At 43.6% G+C, this 23711-nt stretch overlaps 2 protein-coding genes across 23 annotated transcripts in view; both read right to left on the bottom strand.

Moving 5' to 3' along the window:
- LOC121826732 (cell adhesion molecule CEACAM1-like) overlaps positions 1–585 on the bottom strand; it is a 56129-nt gene extending 55544 nt beyond the window's left edge. For 6 of the 7 annotated variants that reach the window (XR_013051854.1, XR_013051855.1, XR_013051851.1 and 3 more), the window contains exon 1: positions 288–585. Coding sequence is in view for 2 of the 7 variants with exons in the window: in XM_076573649.1 (XP_076429764.1) it covers positions 288–351 (64 nt within the window). In the remaining 5 variants the exon portion in view is untranslated. The remainder of the gene's footprint in view (positions 1–287) is intronic. The other variant, XR_013051869.1, reaches the window with a different exon arrangement.
- Positions 1–23711, bottom strand: part of LOC143273511 (cell adhesion molecule CEACAM5-like) — a 386206-nt gene that overhangs the window by 175855 nt on the left and 186640 nt on the right. For 3 of the 16 annotated variants that reach the window (XM_076573588.1, XM_076573598.1, XM_076573601.1), the window contains one exon: positions 22958–23109. The exons of 11 other annotated variants lie outside the window; for them this stretch is intronic. Coding sequence is in view for 1 of the 5 variants with exons in the window: in XM_076573601.1 (XP_076429716.1) it covers positions 23053–23109 (57 nt within the window). In the remaining 4 variants the exon portion in view is untranslated. Of the gene's footprint in view, positions 1–17901; positions 18087–22957; positions 23110–23711 lie in introns of those variants that run through there. 2 more of the 16 variants (XM_076573591.1, XM_076573600.1) reach the window with 2 other exon arrangements.

The raw sequence follows: 23711 nt of genomic DNA, 5'->3' as shown, positions 1-23711 counted from the left end.
TGAGGATGTTGTTTACTCGCCCACTTTGAGTTTTACTTGGAGAGTCACCCTGATGGAGTTGTCAACTTGAGTCTTCAGGACACAGTGGCCAGTGCTGATAAATCTACAATGGGGAACAACTGAGTTTTTCCTCCCCACTTCCAAATTCCCATCCACTGTGAGCTTCCTTATGGTCTCAGGATTCAAGCAGAGCATGATGTCATTTTTCAGGCTCTTTCCCTCTCCCAGAAGACCCCATCCAGTCTATGAACTGTCCAACTCTCTACTCCCGAGGAATGTCTCCTCACCTGTGAGCAGGAATCCCCTCCAGAAGAGCTGTGCTTTGTGGAGAGAGGTTGAGGTGAACTCCATGGTCTCTACTGTAGACTAGGTTCTTCCTCTGGAGAGGAGGTTTGTCTCTCAGACTGCTGCCATGCTGGGCTCCTCTGGTGTCTGCTCTGTGCTTATTCCCAGACCTCAGCCTCCTCCCAGAGGGGGGCACTTCTTGGAGTCAGATGGGCTGTGGGTTGAGTCTATGTGTGTACATTGCTCTGTTCTTCTGTGAGTGCTGCCTCCCATCCTTCTATTCCTTTGTTGTTCAGTGTTCTAGAACATAGTTTGAGCCCCAAGGCTGAGAAGTATCCTGTATCCCGAGAGAAGAGCAGCTCACCCCAGGGCCTTGTCCCTAAACTTCCTATAGCCAAGAGTGTTTTTCCTTGAGATCCCAAAACCTAGCAGAGCCCAGTCTGTCCTGTGATCTCAATGCTCAAGGAAGGTGGGAATTATTCCCAGCAGAGAGTGGCAGTCTACTCTAGGGGCAGGAAAAGGTCCAGTGATGCCTGTGGAGGGCCCAGACCTGTCATCACTAGTGTCACCAGTCAGGTGTCTGATGAAGGAATACAGGTTATCTCAGGGGTTCATATTCTGCTGTGCAGGAGGAGGTGACCTGTGTGTCCTAGGAAGAGGACCCTGTGCTCCGGCTTCTTATGGAGGGCACCAGGGAGACTCCTCCACCCCCAACTTCCTTTGCTGTATGAATGTGATTCAGGTCTGCCCATGCCTTATCTGATCTTCTGGGTTGTCTTTGCTCTCCTTGGAGATTGCCCTGTGATCTCCCTGTCTGTCCTCACAGATGATGAGAGGAGGCAGGGGACTACATAGGGTCTCCTTGCAGAGTGGGGGTCTCAGTGACAAAGGAAATGATTATGTGAGGGAGCCTAGGCCTGTTGGAACTGGGGTGGAAACAAGGCTGCAAGGTAGGGTCACACCTCAAGCAGTTTTTCCTGTTGATTATGTGGTTTATTGTCGCCCCCTGTTGCTCATGAGTAGACCTGCAGCTCATGTTTGGTCTACTGCAAGGATGGTAGCCAAGCTACAAAAGCTGAGCACCAAGTTTCCTAGGAAGGTCCCAGTGAGCAGCCACCTTTGAGGATCTAGGTAGATTTTTACTGCAATCTAGAATAGCTGAAGTGAGATTCACTGCCATTTTGATCTGCAGTTCCATGAAGACTGATGATGTTGAGCCCACTTTCCCATGTGTTTTTAATAGATTTTTTTTTTTAATATCTTTTCAGGGTAGGAATATCCAAGCCCTATGCTAACTCGAGAATCATTTTATTCCACCTTTAAATTTTAAAGCAAAGTACATTCATTCACTAATAATATCACATTCTAGACTTACAACCTAAAATGAAAACCAAACCAAACACTGCAAACTTTTCAGTGTTGGTAATTCCTGGTGTGTTTGTCTTTGAGATTCAGGGGCAGTAAGTCAGCATTTCCTGGAATTTTCAAAAATTCTCCAATCATGATGATTTAACCATACTTTGGAAGCCTTTGCTCACTATAATTGTTATAGCTGGATTTTTTGTTTAAAGAATAATGCACCCTAAGTTGGTAGCACTTACAAGAACTGCATTGTACAGGGACATTTAAAAGATGAAAAACATAACTTCAAATTTGGGCTCTCATTAAGGTGGCAGCACAGAGTTACATGTGGATATTGCTTGTTAAAACCTGTTTTACATCAAAACCTTGTTCCATATTGAGAGAGCAAGCATTCAGGGAATCCACACACAGTACAGCATGTATGTGAACTCACTAGGGAGTGTTTTGTCTCTGTAAAATTACCCTTTCATGTTCCTCTTCTTATATGTTGTACCATACCTCTGCATATTTAATTACATGTGTACATGCCTACATTTTATAGGCTAGGATCTACACACAAGTAAGAACATGTGGTTTTTCGCCTGAGATTGGGTGATCTTATTTAACAATATACATTCTAAGTCTATCCACTTTAGTGTAAATTTTATGATTTCATTTTTCTCTAGAGATGAATAAATTTCATTTGGTACATGCATTAGACTTGTATTATGCATTCATCTGTTGATGGACATCTAGATTGGTTCCATCTCCTTGCTATATTGAATAGACCAGCTTCAGTCACGGGTGCCAATATCTTTATGGTAGGGTACAGGATCTCTGGGTATATTCCCAGTAAAATATCTGAGTCTAGTTGTATTTTCTAATGTTTTGAAGCATTTCCACAAGTTCTATATAATGGCTCTATTAATTTTCACACCCACCAGCAGTAAATACGTGTTCCTCATTCTCCACATCCTCTGCAACATTTGTTGTCAGTTATTTTGATTATAGCCAGTCTACCAGGGATGAACTAGTATCTCACAGTAGATTTAATTTGCATTTCCCTGATGACTTAGGGATCACTTTTTCCCCCAGAGTTGTAGCAGTTATTTACTCTGAACACAAAAGCTGTACCATATAGATGACTTACCAATGTTTTTCTGTTCTGTATGTTGTCAATTCAGTTTGTAGTTTTAATTGTCCACATTTGAAAATCTTTAAAAATATTTTATGCCCTTTAAAAAAAATAAAAAAATTATGTCCTTTTGCTTCACAGAAAGCCTAAGGAGGTAAATCTGTAATCTATTCTTTTTTTTTCTTTTTCAAAATTTCAGAGGAAGAGTCGAGAGTCCCTTTTGTGTCCTTAGTTATCTCTCTTTTTCTTCAAAGAGTGAAGAGAATTGCAGACTTGCTTTAAAACACATTTAAAATTCATTGTTTGATACAATCCCACATTCACACATATACAAATGTATTTTGGTCACATACAACCCCATTACTCTCTCATCACTTCCCAGTCCTGCTGAACTCTTCTTCCTAAAATGCTACCCTCCTACATGTTTCATGTATGCATATGTAATTTATTATATATATACATATATATGTATATATATATATGGGGGAGGGGGTGTGAATGAGTGTGGGTGTGTACCACAGTGTGCAGAGGTCAGATGGTAACTTTCAGGAGTTGGTCCTCTCTTTTCATCCTTACATGAGTTCTGGAGGTTAACCTCAGGTGGTCAGGCCTGTGCAGCAAGTGCTTTTAGTAGGCATCCATCTCACTGGGCCTCCATCTTTGTCTGTGTGTTCAACACTGTGTTATTTAGGGTTTCTTACATGAGCATGGATGGAGAGGTGGTTAATTTCCACACACACTGATCAAGAAAAACCTGTGTAGTTCCTATAGTATAGGAAATTAAGCACTGAAGAAAATAATTTCCTATCCCTTGGTGGCCATTTATTACCAATGAGTTGAGGAAGGGGTGTGGCTTCTCGAGCTCTTATCTGGTCCATAGTGTGCTGTTGATGGGCCAGGCTTACACAGGTCTTGTGCTGCTGTGATTTCATGAGTTTATGGCCATATCATGCCCATAAACATGAACTTCCTGTGAAGTCTCCTAAACCCATCAGAAGAGTTGGCTTACATCCTGGCACCTGTCCACTGAGACTCAGGAGAAGGAGATGCCCGGGAGATCTACCTAACTGCATATGCCTTGGCAGTGTACAGCTGGTTCCACACTATGAGTCTTGTACAGTCAGTAAAGCCTTGTTCCCTGCCAGCTCTAACAGGAAGTCAAATTCTAACCCTGGATACAAGCTCTCCATGGTCACCTGAAGTTGAATCTGGAACAGAGGTCTGGAGCCAGGCCTTTCACATTCTCACCTCACTGTGATGAAGCTATAGATCTCTCAGATAGTCCCTTCTTGACTCCCACAGGATCTTTCTGTGGGCCATGCTGGCGGGGGAACCCCAAGGGTCTGGCTGAAGATGATCTCCCTTTTGAGTTACCATTCCACAGGTCCTGCTCTCACTGTAGAGATTCTAATAGGGGTTCTGATCTTGGCAGTTTGTCTCCTAATTGTCTAGAGTCCTTGGCACCTGAGAAAGGTCTAATCATGATTAAAATATTTATTTCCTAGCTGCTAGAAGGACAAAAATCTCTGAGCCAAACTTGAACTGCCATGAGAAGGGAAGTGAGGGAAGGATTTTTAAAGGCACAAAACAGAAGAAGACCTTCAATATCTGTTCAAGCAAGCAAACAGTGGTGTGTTCTGTGAAGTGATGAAGGTGATCCAAAATAATTTTCAGGTGTCTGCATAAACAAGTTACAGAAGCCAGAAAATAATTTAGTCATAACAAGCAGATGGTCACAGCTGTGCATTTCAGGGTGGGAGGGTCACTGAGACAGGGTTCCTGGGAACTTTTTTTCCAGGGTCTGGAGTCAGAGACAAATGACTACTGGGTACCAAGATGGATGCCTAGCATAAAATGGAGTTTCTTTAGTCACCACATCACTAAACACTCAAACCCTAACATGGGAGCAAAATGCAAAGAGGAATTGGGCAATGTCCACGCTGTCAGTCTTGTGTGTGAGGTGGAATTAATCCCACCCAGCATCCAGAGGTCACATGTAGTCATTCTTGGTGGTGTACATGGAGCTGCACAGGTGTCTGGATGACATACTGGAGCAGCATGCATTACAGAATATTGTTTCTCTCCCATTGTGTGCAGGTCCTGGATTAATTGAACGAGTGGTTTTTACTAATGTGCATTTTCTTGCCTGATGCCTAGAACTTTCCCTTTGTACCAGTAAAAAGCATACCCATCTCTGGCTGACTGTGGACAAAGAGAAGCACGTTCTTCCCTTAGGCAACATGATGTGGTATTGATTAATGAGAGGCAGGGCAGCAGTGGGAGAGGTCTGCTAAAATAAAACTAATATTAAAAAAAAGAGAAACCCATTGTGGCAGTTTGAATGTAGTTGGTCCCCATCATCTTGTAGGGAATGGCATTATTAGGAGGAGTGGCTTTGTTGGAGGAAGTTATTGACTATGGAGGCAAGCTTTGGGGGATCTCATATATGCTCAAACCATGCCCAGAATCTCAGAACACTTCCTGTTGCCTGCACATTAAGATATGGGACACTCAGCTACTTCTCCAGCACTATGTAGCCTGCACCTAACTTCTCCCACAATGATGATAATGGACTAAATCCCTGAAAGTGAAAGCCACCCCACTAAGTGCTTTGCCTTGGTAAGAGTTGCCATGGTCATGGTGTCTCTTCACAACAATAGAAATCCTAAGACAGCCATCAACATCAGGGCCTTTATATTTGTTATAAAAGATGGACTGCAGGTTCTAAGAAGGTATGTTCATTACTCAGCTTTGGGGTGTGTGTGTGTGTGTGTGTGTGTGTGTGTGTGTGTGTGTGTGTGTGCATTTGCATGTTACTGGGTTGAAGTCTAAGGACACTGCCTCTCTCCCCTCATTGCCTTTGGACTTCTAATTTGTTCTGAATGGAACTCTCTCTTTAGATGTCCATAAAGCTCACCACTCACAATCTCCAGATCCCTGCTCACACTCAGAAGGTTTTGGGTGTATGTAAGTTGTGGGATACCTTCCTTGACCTTCTCATCTAGACCCTGGGTCTTTATTTTGACCTTTCCCTGCTGTTCCCACCATGGTGCTTCCCAACCTCACCCTCTAGATGTCCTTCCTGTCTTGTCTTCCTGTCTCCTGGAACTCTGGCATGTGAGGAGAGGACTAGTCTGATCTTCACTGAAAATGCTGCCTGGACCAGGTTCAGACACCTATGGGTGAATGAAAGACTGGTCCAGAGCATTGCTAGAAGCCAAGGACAATGTTTAATGCCCCAGATTGTTTTTATGTGGAGAGTTACCCACAACCAGCTGTGAACCGTGTCTTCAGACTACAGAAAACAATGGTGATGAACTTAGAATGGGATTACTTATGCTTCTTCTCCTTGTATTCATCAGTTCTTTGTTGTTTTGATTTTGTCAACTTGACACAAACTAGGTTCTTCTGGGAAGAGGAAATGTCAACTAAGAAAATGCCTCCATAAGATTGTCCTGTAGGCCAGTCTATGGGGGCATCTTCTTGACTTACAATTGATGTGGGAGGGCAGGACAAGCTCACTGTGGGTGGTGCCACCCCAGGGCACGTGTATAAGTAGGCTGAGTAAGCCATGAGGAGCAAGCCAATAAGCAGCACTCCCCTGTGGTGTCTGCTTCAGCTCCTGCCTCAGCGTCCCTCAATAGACTGTGACTTGAGATATATGAGCCAAATAAACCCTTTGCTCTGCAAGATGCTTTTGGTTATGGTCCTTATCACAGCAAAAGAGAGCAAATGAAGACACTCCCTGCCCACACCAATTCCTGTTCAGGGAGAGCTTGTTGCTGAAACTCTGTCCCTCTGTGTCATCTCATTTGATGCCCCAACTAAAAGCCCTGTGTCCCCTCTTAGGCTCTTGTCCTCCCTAGGAGACCCAGCTAGTCTCTGTGTTTCCATCTTCCCAACACTTCCAGGAAATGGTCCCCTCTTATGCGATTAAGAGCCGCTGCCAATGGACCACCAAAGGACACACCTGTGCACAATGGGGTTGTAAGGAACTGCAATTCTCTCTGTCTATGGAGAAGAGCATCAACTCCAGCATGGCTCCCACACCCTGCTGCTATTGTGTCAGCTTTGTTGTCCTCCCTGGATGCTGAGCTTCCTTTCAGGAGGCAGCATCTCCCAGGTTCACTTCAGCTGAGGGCAAGGTCTGTACCCCTGATTCTGCCCAACCTCTTCCCTCTTAATGTGGGCCTTCCATTCCTCTACCCCTTTCTCTTGTTATGGTCCAGTCCTCTAGAACATTCTTTGAGTAGAAATGCTAATCAGGAATCCTTGATCTGAGAGAACAAAGGTCACCCAAGGACTGCCCTCTTCTATGTCCTGTCCTTGTCCCTGTCAGCAACAGAGGGAGACCCTGTGCTTCCTAAACCCAATGGTGGATTTCCTCTTGTGACACAAAAACACACTGAGCCCATCTGCCCTTTGTTCTCACTACTGTGGGAAGGTGGAATTTACTCCCAGCAGGAAGGTGACAGAGATGTCTGTGAGGGCTGAAAGGAACCAGCTTAATGATGACAGGGAAGGGGATGGGACCACTGTCACTGGTGTCACCAATCAAGTGTCTGATCCAGGAATTAGAAGTTTCATGTCCTGGGTGTGCAGGAAGGGCTGACCTATGTGTCCTAAAGAGAGGATGTGGATTTCATCATTCTATGAATAGTCTCAGGGAGACTTGCTAACTTCCTGTGTGGGCTGAGCTGTGGCTGTGATCTGCCCATGTCCTCTTGACCTTTCTGGGATGTCATCTGTCTAGGTAAGTCCTCTGTGACCACCCTGTCTTTCCCTCTGTGTGACACCAGGAGGGAAGGGACTGTCAGGAGGTAAAGTAGCATCCTCAGAGACATGGGAAGAAGATGGAATATTAGAGTAGGCTTGTGGGAGGAACCTCTAGGTGTTGGGACTGGTTGGAATCAGGTATCTCAGTTTTAGCTTTCTATTGCTGTGAGAAACACCATGACCAAAGTAACTTGGGGAGGAGAGGGTTTCTTTTGTCTTACAGTATAGAGTCCTCTGATGGGAAGTCATATCAGGAACTGTGAAACATAGGCCATGGAGGACTGCTACTTACTGGCTTGTTCTCAAGGCTTGTTCAACTTCTTCTTTTATCCAACTCAAGACCACCTGCTCAGGGCTGGCATTCCTCACAGTGGGCTTAGCCCTTCCACATCAATTTTAAATCAAGAAAATGTTCCACAGACTTATCTACAGGCTGTGGGGTTTCTGCAAATGCCATGGCCCACAGAGTAATGATCTATGTGTGGCAAGAAGGAAATCCTGTTCAACAGGACTCAGGAGCCTGTGATGGTTCAGACTTCAAGAGTTTGATTCCAGTCAGATCGTTTGAGACGATTTACAGTACAATTTGGATAAAAAAGTTTCCATGTGTACAAGGAGACATGATTACATAGAAACTCTTCTCAAGGCACAAGTCAGTTCTTCCATGAAATTGGGCTCTGTAGATAGACCATGTGTGTTATCTTAAGGACCTAGGAGAGGATCTGGTGTGGTCTCTTGGTACAGAGAGCACAGAGGTCACCTAGGTTATTAACCATCTCTAGTCCTATATGTGAGTACCTTAGGAATCACCTAGCCATGTAGATAGCACAGAGGTCATCTAGACTATTAACCACTTCTGGTCCTGCTTGTTGGAGGTTGTGGGAGCCAGATATGGCCTGGCCCTACAGATCATTCAGAGATCACCTGGGCTTTGGGACAGCTCCATTCCCAGCCTTCTGGGCAGAAAGCACGTTATAACTACCCAGCAAGATTAACTTCTCTGGTTTTCCTAGTGCTTCTCAATATTCTCAATTGAGGTTCACTCTTCCCAAATGGCTCTGGCTTTTGTCAAGAAGACAAAAACATAATAAGCACACCAGGCTTTGAGATTATGTGTCTGAGGGAAATATTCTGTGTGTCCCAATGTCTCTATCTGGCCTTCACTATGAGATCTCAGCTCATCTGTGAGGTGTTGCAAGGAGGCTCCAGATGCTGTGTGGGCCTTTATAGCTGTCTGCAAGTTGCCCAGGGAACCTTTGAATATCTATCTAGCTTTCATTAGAAATTGGTACAGCAGTGGAGATGTCACTGTGATTTTACTATGTATTTCCAAAATGGTTAATGATACTGAACTTTTTATTTATGTGCTTTTATCCACTATTTCTTTATCTCCTTCGGAGGTATGTCTGTTTGAAACCTTTTCCCACTTTTTTTTTTTGCTGTCTTTTTTACAAACTTTTATTCTTTTCTCATACATTAAACCTCAAGCTCAGTTTCTTCTCCCTACATGCTTCCTCATCCTTCCTCATATCTTCCTTCTCCCTCAGATCAACTCCACCTTTGTTTCTCTTTTTAAAAAGAAAGGAGGGAGCTGAAAATATGGCTCAGCAGTTAAGAACACTGGCTGTTCTTCCAGAAGTTCTGAGTTCAATTCCTGGGACTCACCTTGATTCACAACATTCTGTAATGAGATCTGGCGCCCTCTTCTGGCCTCTGTATGTAATAAATAATCTTAAAAAAATAGGAGGAGGAAGGAAAAAAAGAGCAGGCATCCCAGGAACATTCAGCAAACATGACCTAACAAGATACAAAAGACTGGGCACAAACCCTCATATCATGGAGGAAAAGTGCCCCAACCACAAGGGGCAGAGCCAGACACACCCCATGTCCACTGTTGGGAGTCCCACTAGAACACCAAGCTGCAGAACCATAACATGGAGAGGACCCAGCTCAGACCCACACAGGGGCCACGTTTGTCTCTTCGGTCTCTAGAAACCTTATGAGCCCTGCTTAGCTGTGGGCCCTACTCTAATGGTGTCCTGGACCCCTCTGGCTCCTACATCCTTCCTTCCTCTCTGGCTCTGCCTAGTCGTTGGCTGTGGGTGTCTGCATTTACACATTTTAAAACTAGATTTTGTTTTCTTTTTCTTGATGAATTGTACTTTACTTTGGAGTTCTTCTCTTTCTCCTATCCTCTAACCCTGGGACTAGTTGTTTTTGTCGTATCCTCAAACTCCTATGTCCTGTTCACACTTGGTTAAATTCCTGACATTTCCTAATGATCCAGTTTCTCTACTTGGTCTTCCATTCCCTGCTCTCTGTTTTCTACTTGGCCCATGATTTTGTTGAGGCTTTCTAAGGAATTTTGTTTTGTTTCATTTCATGTTGTTTGGAGACAGCGTCTCACTATGTAGCCCTGGTTGTCCTGGAACTTACTATGTAGACCAGAGTGGTCTTCAACTCACAAAAATCCTCCTGGCTCTGCCTCCCAATTTTTGGAATCAAAGTTGTGCACCAACTTGTCTGACTCAACTGAGCTTTTTAAACAGTTTATTGCGTTTTTCATTTCCAGCATCATTTCTGTTCGGGTTTTCTTAAATTCTACTTTTATGTCTTGTATTGACTTTGTTATTTCACTGTTCTTTTATTGTTTGACTGTTTTGGAAGATATTCCAAGTCACTTTCAATAGTGGCTGTTATGATGGGGGTGCTATTTTTTTTTTTTTGTAGAGATGTGATATTTTGGTTATTTGTGTTATTTTCATTTCCAAGTTGGGATTTGTCCATCTGGAGTTGATCATCCATTGAGGTTTTTTTTTTTTTTTCATTTTTGTTTAAGGCCCTCTTATACTTGGCAGAGGTGTTTACAGTGTTCAAGAGGGAGTTAATTCACAGCCGATTAGGATGTTGGTTTTCTCTGTATGGTATTGGGGCTACAGCCTCTTTTCCAGATTTTCTGGTTGTCAGCTATAATCTAAGGTCTGCATCAGCTTGGCTGAGAAAGTTGGAAGAAGTTTCTCTGGCAGTGTGAACTGGTCCTGTGTCTCAGGCTGGGTAGGAAAACTCGAGTGTCCCAGTTAGACAGCTGACAGGGCACTGGTGAGTCCCAAAGAATAAAGTCACCTGGATCTCCCAGCCAGTGTGGTGGTTGGAGAGATCCTCATGGGGAGCAGGCTGAGAACTGGTGAGTCTCAAAGGGAGAAAAGGGGCCAGGAGGAGGTAGCAGCTCCTAGCAAGCAGCTGTGGGGCAGCTGAGCAAAAGGAAAGGTCCTGGGAAGTGGAGCACAGGTCTTCTCCCTGAGTCTCCTGCATTGTGGGCACAGTTTCGTCATATTTGTTTATTATTTATGTGTGTGTCTTTGGCTGTGTGTGTGTGTGTGTGTGTGTGTGTGTGTGTGTGTGTGTTTGACACAGGTTTTCTCAGTGAACTTGGAGGTAGGTGAGAATCACCTGACAGTTGTCATGTACACTTTTGATTCACACTTCCCTGGTGGATAAGAACACTGAATTTTTCATGTGTTTACTCCCCATTTGCACTTCTTTAAAGGACTCTGCTCTGTACTTTTTTCTATTTATTGGTCCGATGATTTGAGGCTCTCTTGCTATCTGATTCACTTTTTTTGTGTATGGGCGGGTTCAAGACAGGGTTTCTCTGTGTAGCTTTGTGCCTTTCCTGAAACTTACTCTGTAGCCCTGGCTGGCCTCGAACTCAGAGATACCCTCCTGACTCTGTCTCCTGAGTGCTGGGATTAATGGCGTGCTCCACCACTGCCTGGCCTGATTCCCTTTATGAACTCTTTCTATAGACTATGTGTTGATTCCTTGTCAGAAGTGTATCTGGCAACCTTCCTGCGCATTCTGGCTGACTCTTCACTCTGTTGTTTCCTTTGCTGTGCAGAAACTGCTCAGTTTCATGCATCCTATGTCCTAATTCTTTTTCTGCCTCTTTTTTTTTTGTTTTGTTTTTTGTTGTTTTGTTTCTCTGTAGACCAGGCTGGCCTGAATTCACAGAGATCCTCAGCCTCTGACTCCTCAGTGTTGGGATTAGAAGCATGTGCCACCACTGTCCTGCTTCATCTGCCAATTCTTGTGGTGATTTCTGAGGCAGTAGAATCCATTGCAGAAAGTCCTTGCTGCTGCAGGTATCTTGAAGTTTCTTCCTTCAGCAGTTTCCAAGTTTCAGTTCATGTGGATTTTTGTGCAAATGACAAATAGGGACCTAGTTCTGTTCTTCTATTCAGTTTCCCCATAAATGTTTATCAAAGAGGCTGTCTTTACTCAGATGTATTTTGGGGCAATGTATTTTTGGTCACAGATCAGCTGTAGCTGCTCAGTTTATCTCTATGTCCTTTGTTCTGTTGGACTGGATTGAATGTCTGTGTCTTACAAGTAACTATACCGTGTTGTTAGGTTTGCTGTTAGGGATATTTGACATGGAGCATGGTGATTCCTCCAGCATTCCTCTTTCTGCTCAGGGTTCCCTTTGCCTTTGGGGTCTTGTTTGCTTTTGTGAGAATGTAGTGTTTTCTATTTCTCGTCACAGAGATATTTTTGGAATTCTGATCCCTATTTGGCACTGATGTTTAGATCACCTTTGGTAATATAGATATTTTCACAGTAATAATTCTGCCAACCTGCGAACCTGGAACTTCTTTTTTATCTAGTGTTTTTATCTAGGTCCTTTCTTTGGTGTTGTACATTTTTGAAATTTAACTTATTATTAACGTACGTGTGTGTGTGTGTGTGTGTGTGTGTGTGTGTGTGTGTGATATTTGCTTGTGTGCATAAGTGACACTTGTGTTTCTGCACAATGGTGCACATGTGGAGATCAGAGGATAATTTGGGAAGCCAGCTCTCTTCGAGCCCAGGTTGCAAGGCTTGTGTGGCAGGGCTTTGACTCTCCATGCTACCTCTCTAACTGTGCTTTTATGTTTTGATTTAGAGTCTCCCACATTGTTGCTCAGGCTACTATTATTTTTATTTATTAGTTTTAATTATTTTTAAATATTATTTTTATTTAGCTATTATATGTGGGATAGTTGCCCTGGTTTTTTTAAATTGTGTCCAATTACATTTTTGTCTTTCAAGAATATTTTGAATACTCTATTTTGTCTTTTTAAAACTGAACTTCCACAGTTCTTAATGGAGGGTATCACTTCAAGGCCAGGAGCATTTTAGAGGCTATGGAATCTTTGGTCTTTTGGGCAGGGGTCCTGGGTGTCCAGATTGCCTTCCATTAAGGAATTCAGGTTTGTGGAGCTCCTGTTCCCTGGGAAGAGGATGTGGGTTCCAGGCTGAGGGCAGCATGTGCTTTGGCAGTTTCACATAATGGTCTTTCTGTATCACTGCCACAAGTTTCTCCCTGCAGCTGCATCTCTACAGGCCTTGGGCTATGTGAAGAGATGCTCTGGCAGATTTATGACCTCTGTTGGGCAGCAGGACTGGGCAGGGTGAGTACACTGGGACATGCTGGGCCTGGAGCCCTGACTCAGGAGACGTCCCTCAGGAAGGATGGCCTGTGTGGGTGTCTTCTGCTGTGAACTGGAGGGAGCTGGCAGTCCTGGTGTTCCACATGCTCTCTCAGCTCTCCAGCTGAGAATTTGGCCCTGAGTTGGTGCTATCCCTGCAGAAGGCTGAGGTAGACAAGGATGGCCATAGGCGGGTCTCACCTACCCCAGACAGATGTGGACAAACTGGGGAGGAAATGAGTCAGCCTGTCTCTGTCTTGCCCATGGCAGTGGCATAGCTTACAGAAAAGCTGTAACAATGCCAGGAGCCATGTGTGTGGAGCTGGGCATCAGTCACTGCAGCTGGATGCTGGACAGTTTTCTCCTCCCCAGAGCTCTGGCACTAACAGTGTCACTCCCTCCATGTGGCAGTTCTCACAGAGACATAATGCCAAACAACTCTAAGGTGCAGACAGTCCCACAAGAGTGACCATGCCAAAGTATCCACAGGGACAGTTTTGCTGAAGAACCAGCTTTCAGGAAGTCAGAAAAAAAGCAAGGATGTGTTTCTTTGGTGATAGTGCATTAACAGCCAGGACTTATTATCTGAGGGGTCAAAGCTTAATTCTTCATTTCATTTTTCTCTTTCTGCAGCTTCTTTTTCTCCTGTGTTATATTCTTCTTCCCTGCTGTTTCCCTTCTTCCTCCCTGCTGTTTCCTTCTTCTTCCCTGCTGTTTCCTTCTTCCTCCCTGCTGTTTCCTTCTTCCTCCCTGCTGTTTCCTTCTTCCTCCCTGCTGTTTCCTTCTTCTTCCCTGCTGTTTCCTTCTTCTTCCCTGCTGTTTCTTTCTTCTTCCCTGCTGTTTCCTTCTTCTTCCCTGCTGTTTCCTTCTTCCTCCCTGCTGTTTCCTTCTTCCTCCCTGCTGTTTCCTTCTTCCTCCCTGCTGTTTCCTTCTTCTTCCCTGCTGTTTCCTTCTTCTTCCCTGCTGTTTCCTTCTTCCTCCCTGATGTTTCCTTCTTCTTCCCTGCTGTTTCCTTCTTCTTCCCTGCTGTTTTCCTTCTTCTTCCCTGCTGTTTCCTTCTACTTCAATGATGTTTCCTTCTTCTTCCCTGCTGTTTCCCTTCTTCTTCCCTGCTGTTTCCCTTCTTCTTCCCTGCTGTTTCCCTTCTTCTTCCCTGCTGTTTCCCTTCTTCTTCCCTGCTGTTTTCCTTCTTCTTCCCTGCTGTTTCCCTTCTTCTTTCCTGATGTTCCCCTTCTATGTTCCTTATTTTTCTCTTACCCTTTTTATACATCATGAGACAAAGTTTTCTACACAAGAAAAGATTACCTCATAATCAGAAGTTATATGTATTGCAAAAACAAATGAAAATCTTTACACATAGAGAAATCACAGTATGATAAGAAGTTACATGTTTTTCTTAAACCTCACAAGCAGTTTAACATCTTTTGTTATGTTAATTTCCCCTCCATAACATTTTTGCCCCAAAGCAATGACTTTTTATAACTGGTTAACAAAGTTTTAAGGAAGCCATGTATATTTCAGCCTGTTCCTTTTGTATTGGCAGGAAGCTGTTTGTGATTTCAGTGTAGCAGATACCTACAAACTTTATCCCTGTGTTCAGCTGTCTATCTTTGTTTACATACGATAGGGGCATTTAATTTATTTTTACAACTTTGCTTTTTCTAGCTACATCCCAGGGCCTGTGATTAATTCTGTAAGCTACATGAACGAGGAACTCAAGCATAACCTTGAGTGTAGAGACATAATAGCCTTGTTTAATCATCAGCCTGTTTTCCAAAAGGCAGGATCCATGGGTCTATAATGCATGAGACTTCCTCATTTTCAGGTTCCATCCTCTGCAAATCCCAAATCTAACCAGGGGAAGGTGACTTCTAGCATATATTTGTCTTTTTGGTGTCTCTTATTGGATCAATTGGCAGAATAACCCAAACTATTTCCGTAGTCATCTACACTACCTGTCTTAGCCACCTGTATATTTTAGGCTGGCTCAGAAAGTTCAGTCAAATCATTAATCTAACTAAGCATCATTGCTCTTATACAAAATCATCTTCATTATGCTCTGAAAGTAAAATGCCCAATGAGGAGTGGGATTTTCCCAAGAAACAATCACACTATTGTTGGAGAATATGATTTTAAGGAGTGTTACTTTTGTTTATGTTGCATTTGTTTAACTCTGTGAAGCTGTGTTACATTGAATTGTCTAAAAATCCTGATGATATAATAAAGAGCTGAACAGCCCACAGCAAGGCACGAGAAAGGATAGGTGGGGCTAGGCGGAGAGAAGATTAATAGAAGGAGAATAAAAGAGCAAGAGGGGAGAAAAAGGGGCAGAGGATGCTAGGGGACAGCCACCCCTCTACAGAGCCAACCATGGAGTGAGAGTGAAAGAAGGATTACAGAAGTAAGAAAAGGAAAAAGCCCAGAGGCTTTTAAAATGTAGAAGGGATAATTTAAAGTTAAGAAAAGTTTGCTAGCAGCAAGCCAAGGCAAAGCTGAGCATTTATAATTAAGAATAAGCCTCTCTGTGTGATTTATTTGGGAGCTGTGTAGCAGCCGGTCCCCAGAAAAGCAAAAACAAACAACAAAATTATGATGTTCATATGTGGCATAGAGTAAAAGAAAATTCAACCACACACTGTACTAGATACAGTGGCATCCTTTCACACAGTATGCACACCATGTCGCATACAGCAGGAACACAGCAGCAGCAAGCAGGAGGAAGCTCAGAAGCAGCAAGGGGCATTCTGGAGACTATTCCACTCCCCAGGTGCCTCTCCAGCCTTTAGCTTTGCTATTTGGCGAATCAAACTCCATAAGCTCCTTGCTGACTCAGCTCCTCATGACCACTGACAACATTTGAACCCCACTGTGAACCCTCCAGTCTCCTGTGGGTCCTCCCTTCACATCAAGCTGCTTCTCCCCATTTCTTCCCATTACCTGACTGCTTTGCTCCTTCTGGCAGGAAGCTTCCACTGGAGCAGAAATTCTCAACCTGTGGGTCTCAACCCCTTTGAGAGGGGTTATGAACTACCTATTGACAGGGGTTGCATATCAGATATCCTGCATATCAGATACTTACATTATGATTCACAACTGTAGCAAAATTGTAGTTATTAAAATAATTCTATGGTTGGGGAGTCACCGCAGTATAAGGAACTGTATTAAAGGGTTGCAGCATTAGGAAGGTTGAGAACCACTGGTGTAGAGCACAGACATGCTCCTTTTTGAGATCATGTGACCCTGTCATCCCTGAGACAAGTGTGACTGCTTCTACAGCCCCGATCTCAGTTCACACACAGGCCTGGAATTGAAATTCCTGGTACAGTCCCTGGCCCTCAAGGGCCTCAATGGGGAACCGAGGCAGGACCCAGATAACTTGAAGGGGCATGATCTAGGCACAATGGCTAGACACTCAGAGCCCACATCTTCTGTATGTAAAAGCTTGTGAAGCTGTGCCCCCAAGGGCTCAGTCACTTCAGATCTATGTACATGGGTCTTGAAGGGGATGCTGTGGAACATTCTAGACAGTATCTTAATCAGTAGGAGCAAGGTCTTCCCAAGGACTTGAAGTAGCGCCCTCACCTGGAAGATCAGAAGGGTGTGACAGCCACAATGGGACAGATGCTATCTGCTCCTGAGGGAGCAGATGGCTTCTGGGTTTCAGGGTCACCCTAGAAATGGGGTGTAGTTTTGCACACTTCCCCTCAGCACACCCTATTCTCAATTGTCTCTGAGAAGCTGGGTCTCCCACCACCCTCCTGAGAGCCGAGGAGTGGGATCTTCCAAGATTCAGACAGTAGAGAATGCAGGTGAGTTTTGGCAGGTGGAGCTGAGGAGTAGCTGCAGGTCCTGGTGGTGGAGCACCTGGCTGATGGTCACCAGGAGGTGATGCACAATTGCTGGGTACTGTAGAGTAACTCTATTAGCAGAGAATACAGCTTTGTGCTACAACCTATGGAGCCCTTCTTGATGAATGCTTCTGGCTAGGGTGCCCTGGCTTTATTCTGAGCTTCCAGGAACAATGTCCCCCAACAACTGAGACCTCTTCATAAGTCACTTGTCCCCATCACACTGTGTGCTCTTGTTGCCAACTACCTTTTCTAGAACATTCAGGTCTTCATAATTGCTTTCCTCTTTCCCCTGTCCCTAGCAAGGTGACTGTCTGGCTGGAGGCCAATGTGAGACAAGCTGTTAGGTCCTGAGTCCTTGTGGTATTTTGAATGTAATTTTTCCCTATAAGCTTATTGGGAGTGGTACTATTAGGAGGTGTAGCTTTGTTTTAGTAGGTGTGACCTTGTTGAAGGAAGTATGTAACTGTGGGGGTGTACTTTGAGGTATCCTATGCTCAAGTCTTGCCCAGTGTCTCAGACCACTTCCTGTTGCCTGTGGATCAAGATGTAACAACACCTTCTCTAATACCATGTCTGTCTGCATACCGCCATGCTCTCCTCCATGATGATAATAGACTAAAGGTCTGAAACTGTAGCCACCACCTCAATGAAATATTTTCATGTAGAAGAGTTGCTGTGGTCATGGTTTCTGTTAACATCAACAGAAACCCTAACTTATACAGAAGATGGTACCAGGGACTGGAGTATTGTGATAGGCTGGACCATGTTTTTATTTGGAGTAGTATAGAGTATCAGAGTTTGGATTAGGAAAGCAGTGGAATGCTTTAAGTACTGATTAATGGCCAAAAAAAAAGAATTTCAGTATAAATAATTTTCTATTACTTATGTCATTCTTAAAAGTTGTGTATTTATTTTCCATGGAGTCAAAAAATCACATTCAACATAGTGACATATGTATTTTAATGTACTTTTCAATCTTGGTTTATAATTGTTAATTTTTCTGGTAGAAATACATAATAGTACACGTACAGCAGAAATACACCCATAGAATCACCAATGTGTATTGAAACTCTCTTCAATGACACTTCGGGGTTACGGTAAGTTGACAAAATTAACTGTCGCTGTTACTTGTATAGAATTTTGCTTCTGAAACAGCAAATGGATTTTTCCAGAAATAATAGAACAGTGAGAACTGGTTGGATTAGACAGATACACTCTTGAACTTCAAATCTAGAAGTAAAATATAATGGATAAAATCCTGCATTTTAAATTTGCAGAATAAACTCTGGGTCCTATCATGCATTTGAGGATTACTATTTAAAAGGTTAATAATTGTGGATATCATATAAAATTCACTTCATTTGTGACTAGCTTGCTTAATTTTTTATTAATTGATATACCTACATGAATTCTATTCATCTGCTTTCCCTGACTCATCTCATCTAAATTCCTGTTAACCTTTATACCTTTCCATTGTATGTTGGCTCATGAACTCTGTGGTTAATCTAAATGTGAAGAACAATTTAACTTCTACTGAGTGAGGGCTGCCTAGAACAGATTATTATTGCTCTACAAGGTGTCATTCTCTAGAAGGTGAGCTTGGACCTCTCAAATGACAATTGGCTTTTGAGAATTCCAAAAAAATGAAGGAAAAATAATGGATGCTTTTCAAGATCTACGTATGCACCTACAGACAGTCTATCAGAGGAGGCTATCAGAGAAACAACGATGGTGAACTGAGACACAAAATTAGCAAGCTTCAATCACATGTTAAATTCTATTGAAATTTCCATCTAAACAAATAACAAAGTAAAGTTAACTGAATTGGCGTGTGTTTAGTAAAGTCATGTTATTGATTATTGTTTCAAAATTGATATTCTTCACTCTAAACAAATATTTCTGCTATAACAATAAAAAAAGAGTTGCAGTGGTCATGGTGTCTCTTCACACCAACAGAAACCCTAGCTAAGACAGAAGATGGTACCAGGGGCTGGAGTATTGTAATAGGCTGGACCATGTTTTTATTTGGAGTAATGTGGAGTATGGAAGCTTGGATTAGGAAAGTAGTGGAATGCTCTAAGTACTGCTTAATGAGACAGACTAGTAGGAACATGGAAGACATTGGTGTTGAGTTATTTGAACTATGGGGCCCTGTCAAGAGATTTCAGAGGAGAAAAATATTAATATGTGGCCTAGAGATTGTTCTTGTGATATTTTGGTGAAGAATATGGCTGCATTTTGTCCTTGTCCCAAAAGTCTGCCTGAGGCTAAAGTGAACTGTTTTGGATTAATACCATTGGCAGAGGAAATCTCAAAACAGCCTAGTATAGACTCTGTTGTGTTTTATGACTGGCCACTCTTATACAGATTTATAAAGAAAAAGAGGAAGCTGAGCACGGAAAAAAAATACAAAATGTACAATTTGAGGAGGCTTTGGCCACCTGGTTCTGGATTAAGGATAGAAGAAATGGGCTATGGAATTTTCCTCCTTGACTAAGGAAAACCACTGAGGCTAGGCATGTGTCAGGAGTGTCCCTAAATGGAGGACCAGAGAGGCCATTGTGTGAAGCTGTGAATGAGAAACTTGGATTGCCTTGGAGACCCCAAGATGTTGGAGATGCCAGAGCCCTGGGATACCTGCTGAGAAGAGCTGTAACAGGAAGTGGAACCAGCCCAAGAGAGTAATGTGTTGTGGTCAACATAGCTGAAAGAAGCTGTAGATCTGAAGAGCAGTTTGAAGTAAGACCTGGAGATGCAGAGTTTGGAGTTTGTCCAGATTACTTTCAGTCTCACTTTGGTCCAGTATTTCCTCGTTATGCGTCCTTCCCTACACTTTGGAAGAGTAATGTATATATTGTGCCATTATATGTTGGAAGCATGTGTTTTTTTAATTTTTTATTTTATAGGAGATTATAGTTAGAGATTGCATGAAACTCAGAAGAAACTCTGAACTTTGCACTTTTAAACATTATTGATCTGTGATAGACAATGGAGTTTTTGAAGTTGGACTAAATATATTTTACATTATGATATTGTTACAAGCATATGGGGGCCAGGAAGTGGGATGCGGGGGTTTGAATGTAATTGGCCCCCACAAGATAACAGGGAGTGGCACTATTAGGAGGTGTGGTTTTGTTGGAGTAGATATGGCCTTGTTGGAGAAAGTGTGTCACTGTAGGAGCAGTCATTGAGGTCTCCTATGCTCAAGCCATACCCAGTGTCTCATTTTACTTCCTGTTGCCTCTGAATCAAAATTGTAGAAATCTCAGCTCCTTCTCCAGCACCATGTCTGCCTGTATGCTATCATGTTCCACTGAGATGATAAGAATCTCTAAGCAATAAGCCCTCCCATTATACGTATTCCTTTGTAAGAGTTTCTGTGGTCATGGTGTCTCTTCACAGCAATAGAAATCCTAACACAGTCCTGATTATCAGTCATCCTCCAAGATGTAGCAGCACTGGGACAGGAACCAATGTCAGACATGCTGTGGCTGCAGATCAGCCCAGGGAATGCCTGAACTTGCTCAGTGAGAAGGTGGTGGCTTGTGTTGTGAGAACCTGAATTATAAAGGGAAATGTGAGGTTGTTTTCTCCTATTTTAGATTTCCTTTTATTTTCCCTGTCTCTCAGCCTGTGTCATTGTCTCTGTTTCTTTCTCTGTCTGTCTGTCTGTCTGTCTGTCTGTCTCTCTGTGTATGTGAGTATCCCACATGTGTGTGGTGTTCCTATTGAAGCCAGAGGAGGGCATCATTGCCCGTGGATATGAAGCTGCAGGCAGCTGTGAACCTCCTGATGTGTGTACTGGGAACTGAACTCAGGTCTTCCAAAAGAACAGCAAGTGCTCTTAGCTTCTGAGAGTTTTTAAATTTTGTGTTTTGAAGGTTTTAGTTTGCAGGTTCTCTTTCCATGTCACTATCAATCTCTTTCTAACCCATCTGTGACACAAACATCATATTCTGCACCATTATGAGGTGGACGGTTGGACCACCACCAGCCTGTCTTTATCCAGGGATGCTCACTTGTGTCCATGTTGTGGCAATGAGTTGAGAATAGTTATCTTCTCCCAGGAGTAAGGACTCCACTCCTGCTTTCTAAATGCAAATTCATCTCCTGCGCTAATTCCCGGCCCCACTCAGCCCTCACAGAACTCTGAGCTGGACATCTCAGCACCATTTTGCTAACAAGTGTTTGCTCCTGGTGCTGGTCAAAGCATGTATATCCTCCTAGGAGAAGCAAAGGTGTGCATGCATGCATGTGCATGTGTGTGTGCACCTGGACACATGTACAGTCTCAGGTATGAGAATTTAAGAACCATTCAACAAATAGTTAACTGTAAAAATTTGAAGGCTAGAGTGTAACTCTGTAGGCAGAGCTTACTTAGTGTGCACAAAGCTCTGGATTTGACCCCCAAGACTTTGTTCGAAAAGATACACAAAGGAGGATGAGAAGTTCAAAGTCATCCTTGGTTATGTACTGAGTTTGAAGCTAGCCTAAGCTATGTGAGACACACTCACAAAAAAAAATTTTAAAAACTCAGGAAAGAAAATGTAAGAGTAAATAGTGGTCATTGGATGGGTGTTTGACACACCATGTTTACTTTCTCCTGAATTGCTTGTCCTTGTCCATATACCTCCACCTGCCAAAAGTGGAGCATGTTTCCCCATGCCACATCTAACTGGGCATGACGATAAAGCTTGGTCACAGTGGCAAAGGAGGTTTAATACAAACTCAATTTTCCAATATGATATTCGATGTGTACCCTATGATTGCCCCCTCTGACTTTTGTGCATCCATGTTACCTACTGTATGTCACAAACCTCAATTGACTTTATTTAGCGGTCAATACTCTGTGTTTGTGTACACTCCCTGCCTGTCCATCTATGCCTGTGTATGTGGGTGATGATGGTGCTGGTGGTGCTGGTGGTGGTTGGTGGTTTGCTGGCATGTATGTCTGTACATTATGTATATGTCTGGTACCCCCTGGGGAGAGAAGATGGTGTCAGATCCCCTGAGACTACAGTTACAAAAGGTTTTAATCTGTGTGGTAGATGGGGATCTGAGTCCTCTGGAAGAGCAGCCAGATGCTTAGATCCACCAAACCACCTCTCCAGCTCCTATCCCTGGCATCTCTTGAGTATGCTCAAATGTATGAAGTCAGATAGGGACAGGCTTCGAGTCTTCTGGGTCAACTAGTTTCTTTCCTTATGCACCCTTATCAGTCACTACTCTCCTGTCACAGCAGTGGGGCAGAGGTGTACAGGGAGACAGATGCAATTAGAACAGAGGGACCCACAGAGCTAAGTGTTGACAAGAGCAGGAAGTATGAGCAAGAGAGGAATCTGGAGTATGTGATAGGACACTGGACATTCCCCAGAAGGAGAAGGAGCTAGTGTCAGGGAGCTAAGGAGACAGTAGTGAGTGTGAGGAAGACCTGAGAACAGAGTGGGCAAATGTCAAGGAGTGCTTCATGTGCTTGCTGAAGGTTTGGCCACTTAGCTTTGTGGGACTAGAGAACAAGTCACAGCTGAGAGGTGAAATGGAATCCCAAACACACATGCATGGGAGATTGTATCTCTCCACCATGGAACTGCAGCTGTGACCAACCAAGACTACAGTTCCTGTTTGCAGGACCTTGGATTTCATGGCCCACCATGTGTACAGCAAAAATCCCATGTCAGGAAATAGATACAGAGTGGCTGCCACTGAACACCTAGAACTGTACACAAGCAAGACTACATTGTCACCCTTCTGAGGGCAGAGATCTCATACCAGGAACCTGCACACATAGTCACCTAACTGTCAGAGGGCTTTCCCCAGTGAAGTCATCCCCTACCACAGCCCATTTTTCTCTACCACAGCCAGATTTCTGGATCACTACTCAGCTGGATCCCTGGCTACAGTGGACTTCATAAAGTGTTCTTGCTCTGTACTCTAAAGGGCGCGATCCCTCACTAGCAATCCCTTTTCTGCTAGCCACAGGCTACCCAATCCACTATCTGCCTTTTTCTCTGCTGACTCTGAAGGCTGGGGCTTTAGTGTTGTGTCTATTGGGGACTCTCCTCCGCTAACCCCATCCCCAGTGAAGGGCAGGAGACTGGGAATACATGAGCAGAAGCTAATGGGACAGGTCCCATCACTAATTTTTTTTTATTTCAGAAGACTGTTTCTGTTGCTGGTGGAACTGGGAAGACTGAAGTTAGGGATTTGTGTTGCTGGACATTGTTTTCCAGGAAATAATGTGAAGGCCATCCACCTGAAAAGTATGATCATACAGTCAGTCTCAAGACACAGAGGCAGAGACACAGACAGAGTCAGACTGACAGACAGACAAGCAGAACATGGGTGCATCTCAGAGGAAAACTTGCAGGAGGGGGTTCTCCTCTTTTACCTCAGGGTTTGGGGACTGAACTCGGGTGTCAGATTTGTAAACTGCACTTTACACACTAAACCATCACCTCTGCCCTAAACCTGGTTTGTGTATGTGTGTGTGTGTGTGTGTGTGTGTGTGTGTGTGTGTGTGTGTGTGTGTGTGTGTGTTGGTGTGAACCAGCTCTCATGTAGCCCAGAGAGTTCCCATGTTCTCCAGTGCTGTGACTACAGGTGTGCTCCACTGTGATTCTGTGGATCAAACCTAGGCCAGGGGCAGCCAGGCAAGCACTCTAGCAATAGGACTACATTGCCAGCCTTTAAATTCTCTAAGTGACCATCTCAATTGCTAAGAAGAATATAGGTTACTATGTGGCTTGAACCTTCTGGCAAAGAGTAGAGACACACAATAGTCCCCTCCTTTAGAGTCAACCCACATGGTCTGTTTGTCCTGCCCAGAACAACATCTCATGAAGGCCTCCTGTGCCA

This window comes from Peromyscus maniculatus, chromosome 1 (genome assembly GCF_049852395.1).
Source record: "Peromyscus maniculatus bairdii isolate BWxNUB_F1_BW_parent chromosome 1, HU_Pman_BW_mat_3.1, whole genome shotgun sequence".
NCBI classification, from domain to species: domain Eukaryota; kingdom Metazoa; phylum Chordata; class Mammalia; order Rodentia; family Cricetidae; genus Peromyscus; species Peromyscus maniculatus.
The sequence above is the reverse complement of the archived record's forward strand: the minus strand, read 5'-3'. Positions and strand labels throughout refer to the sequence as shown.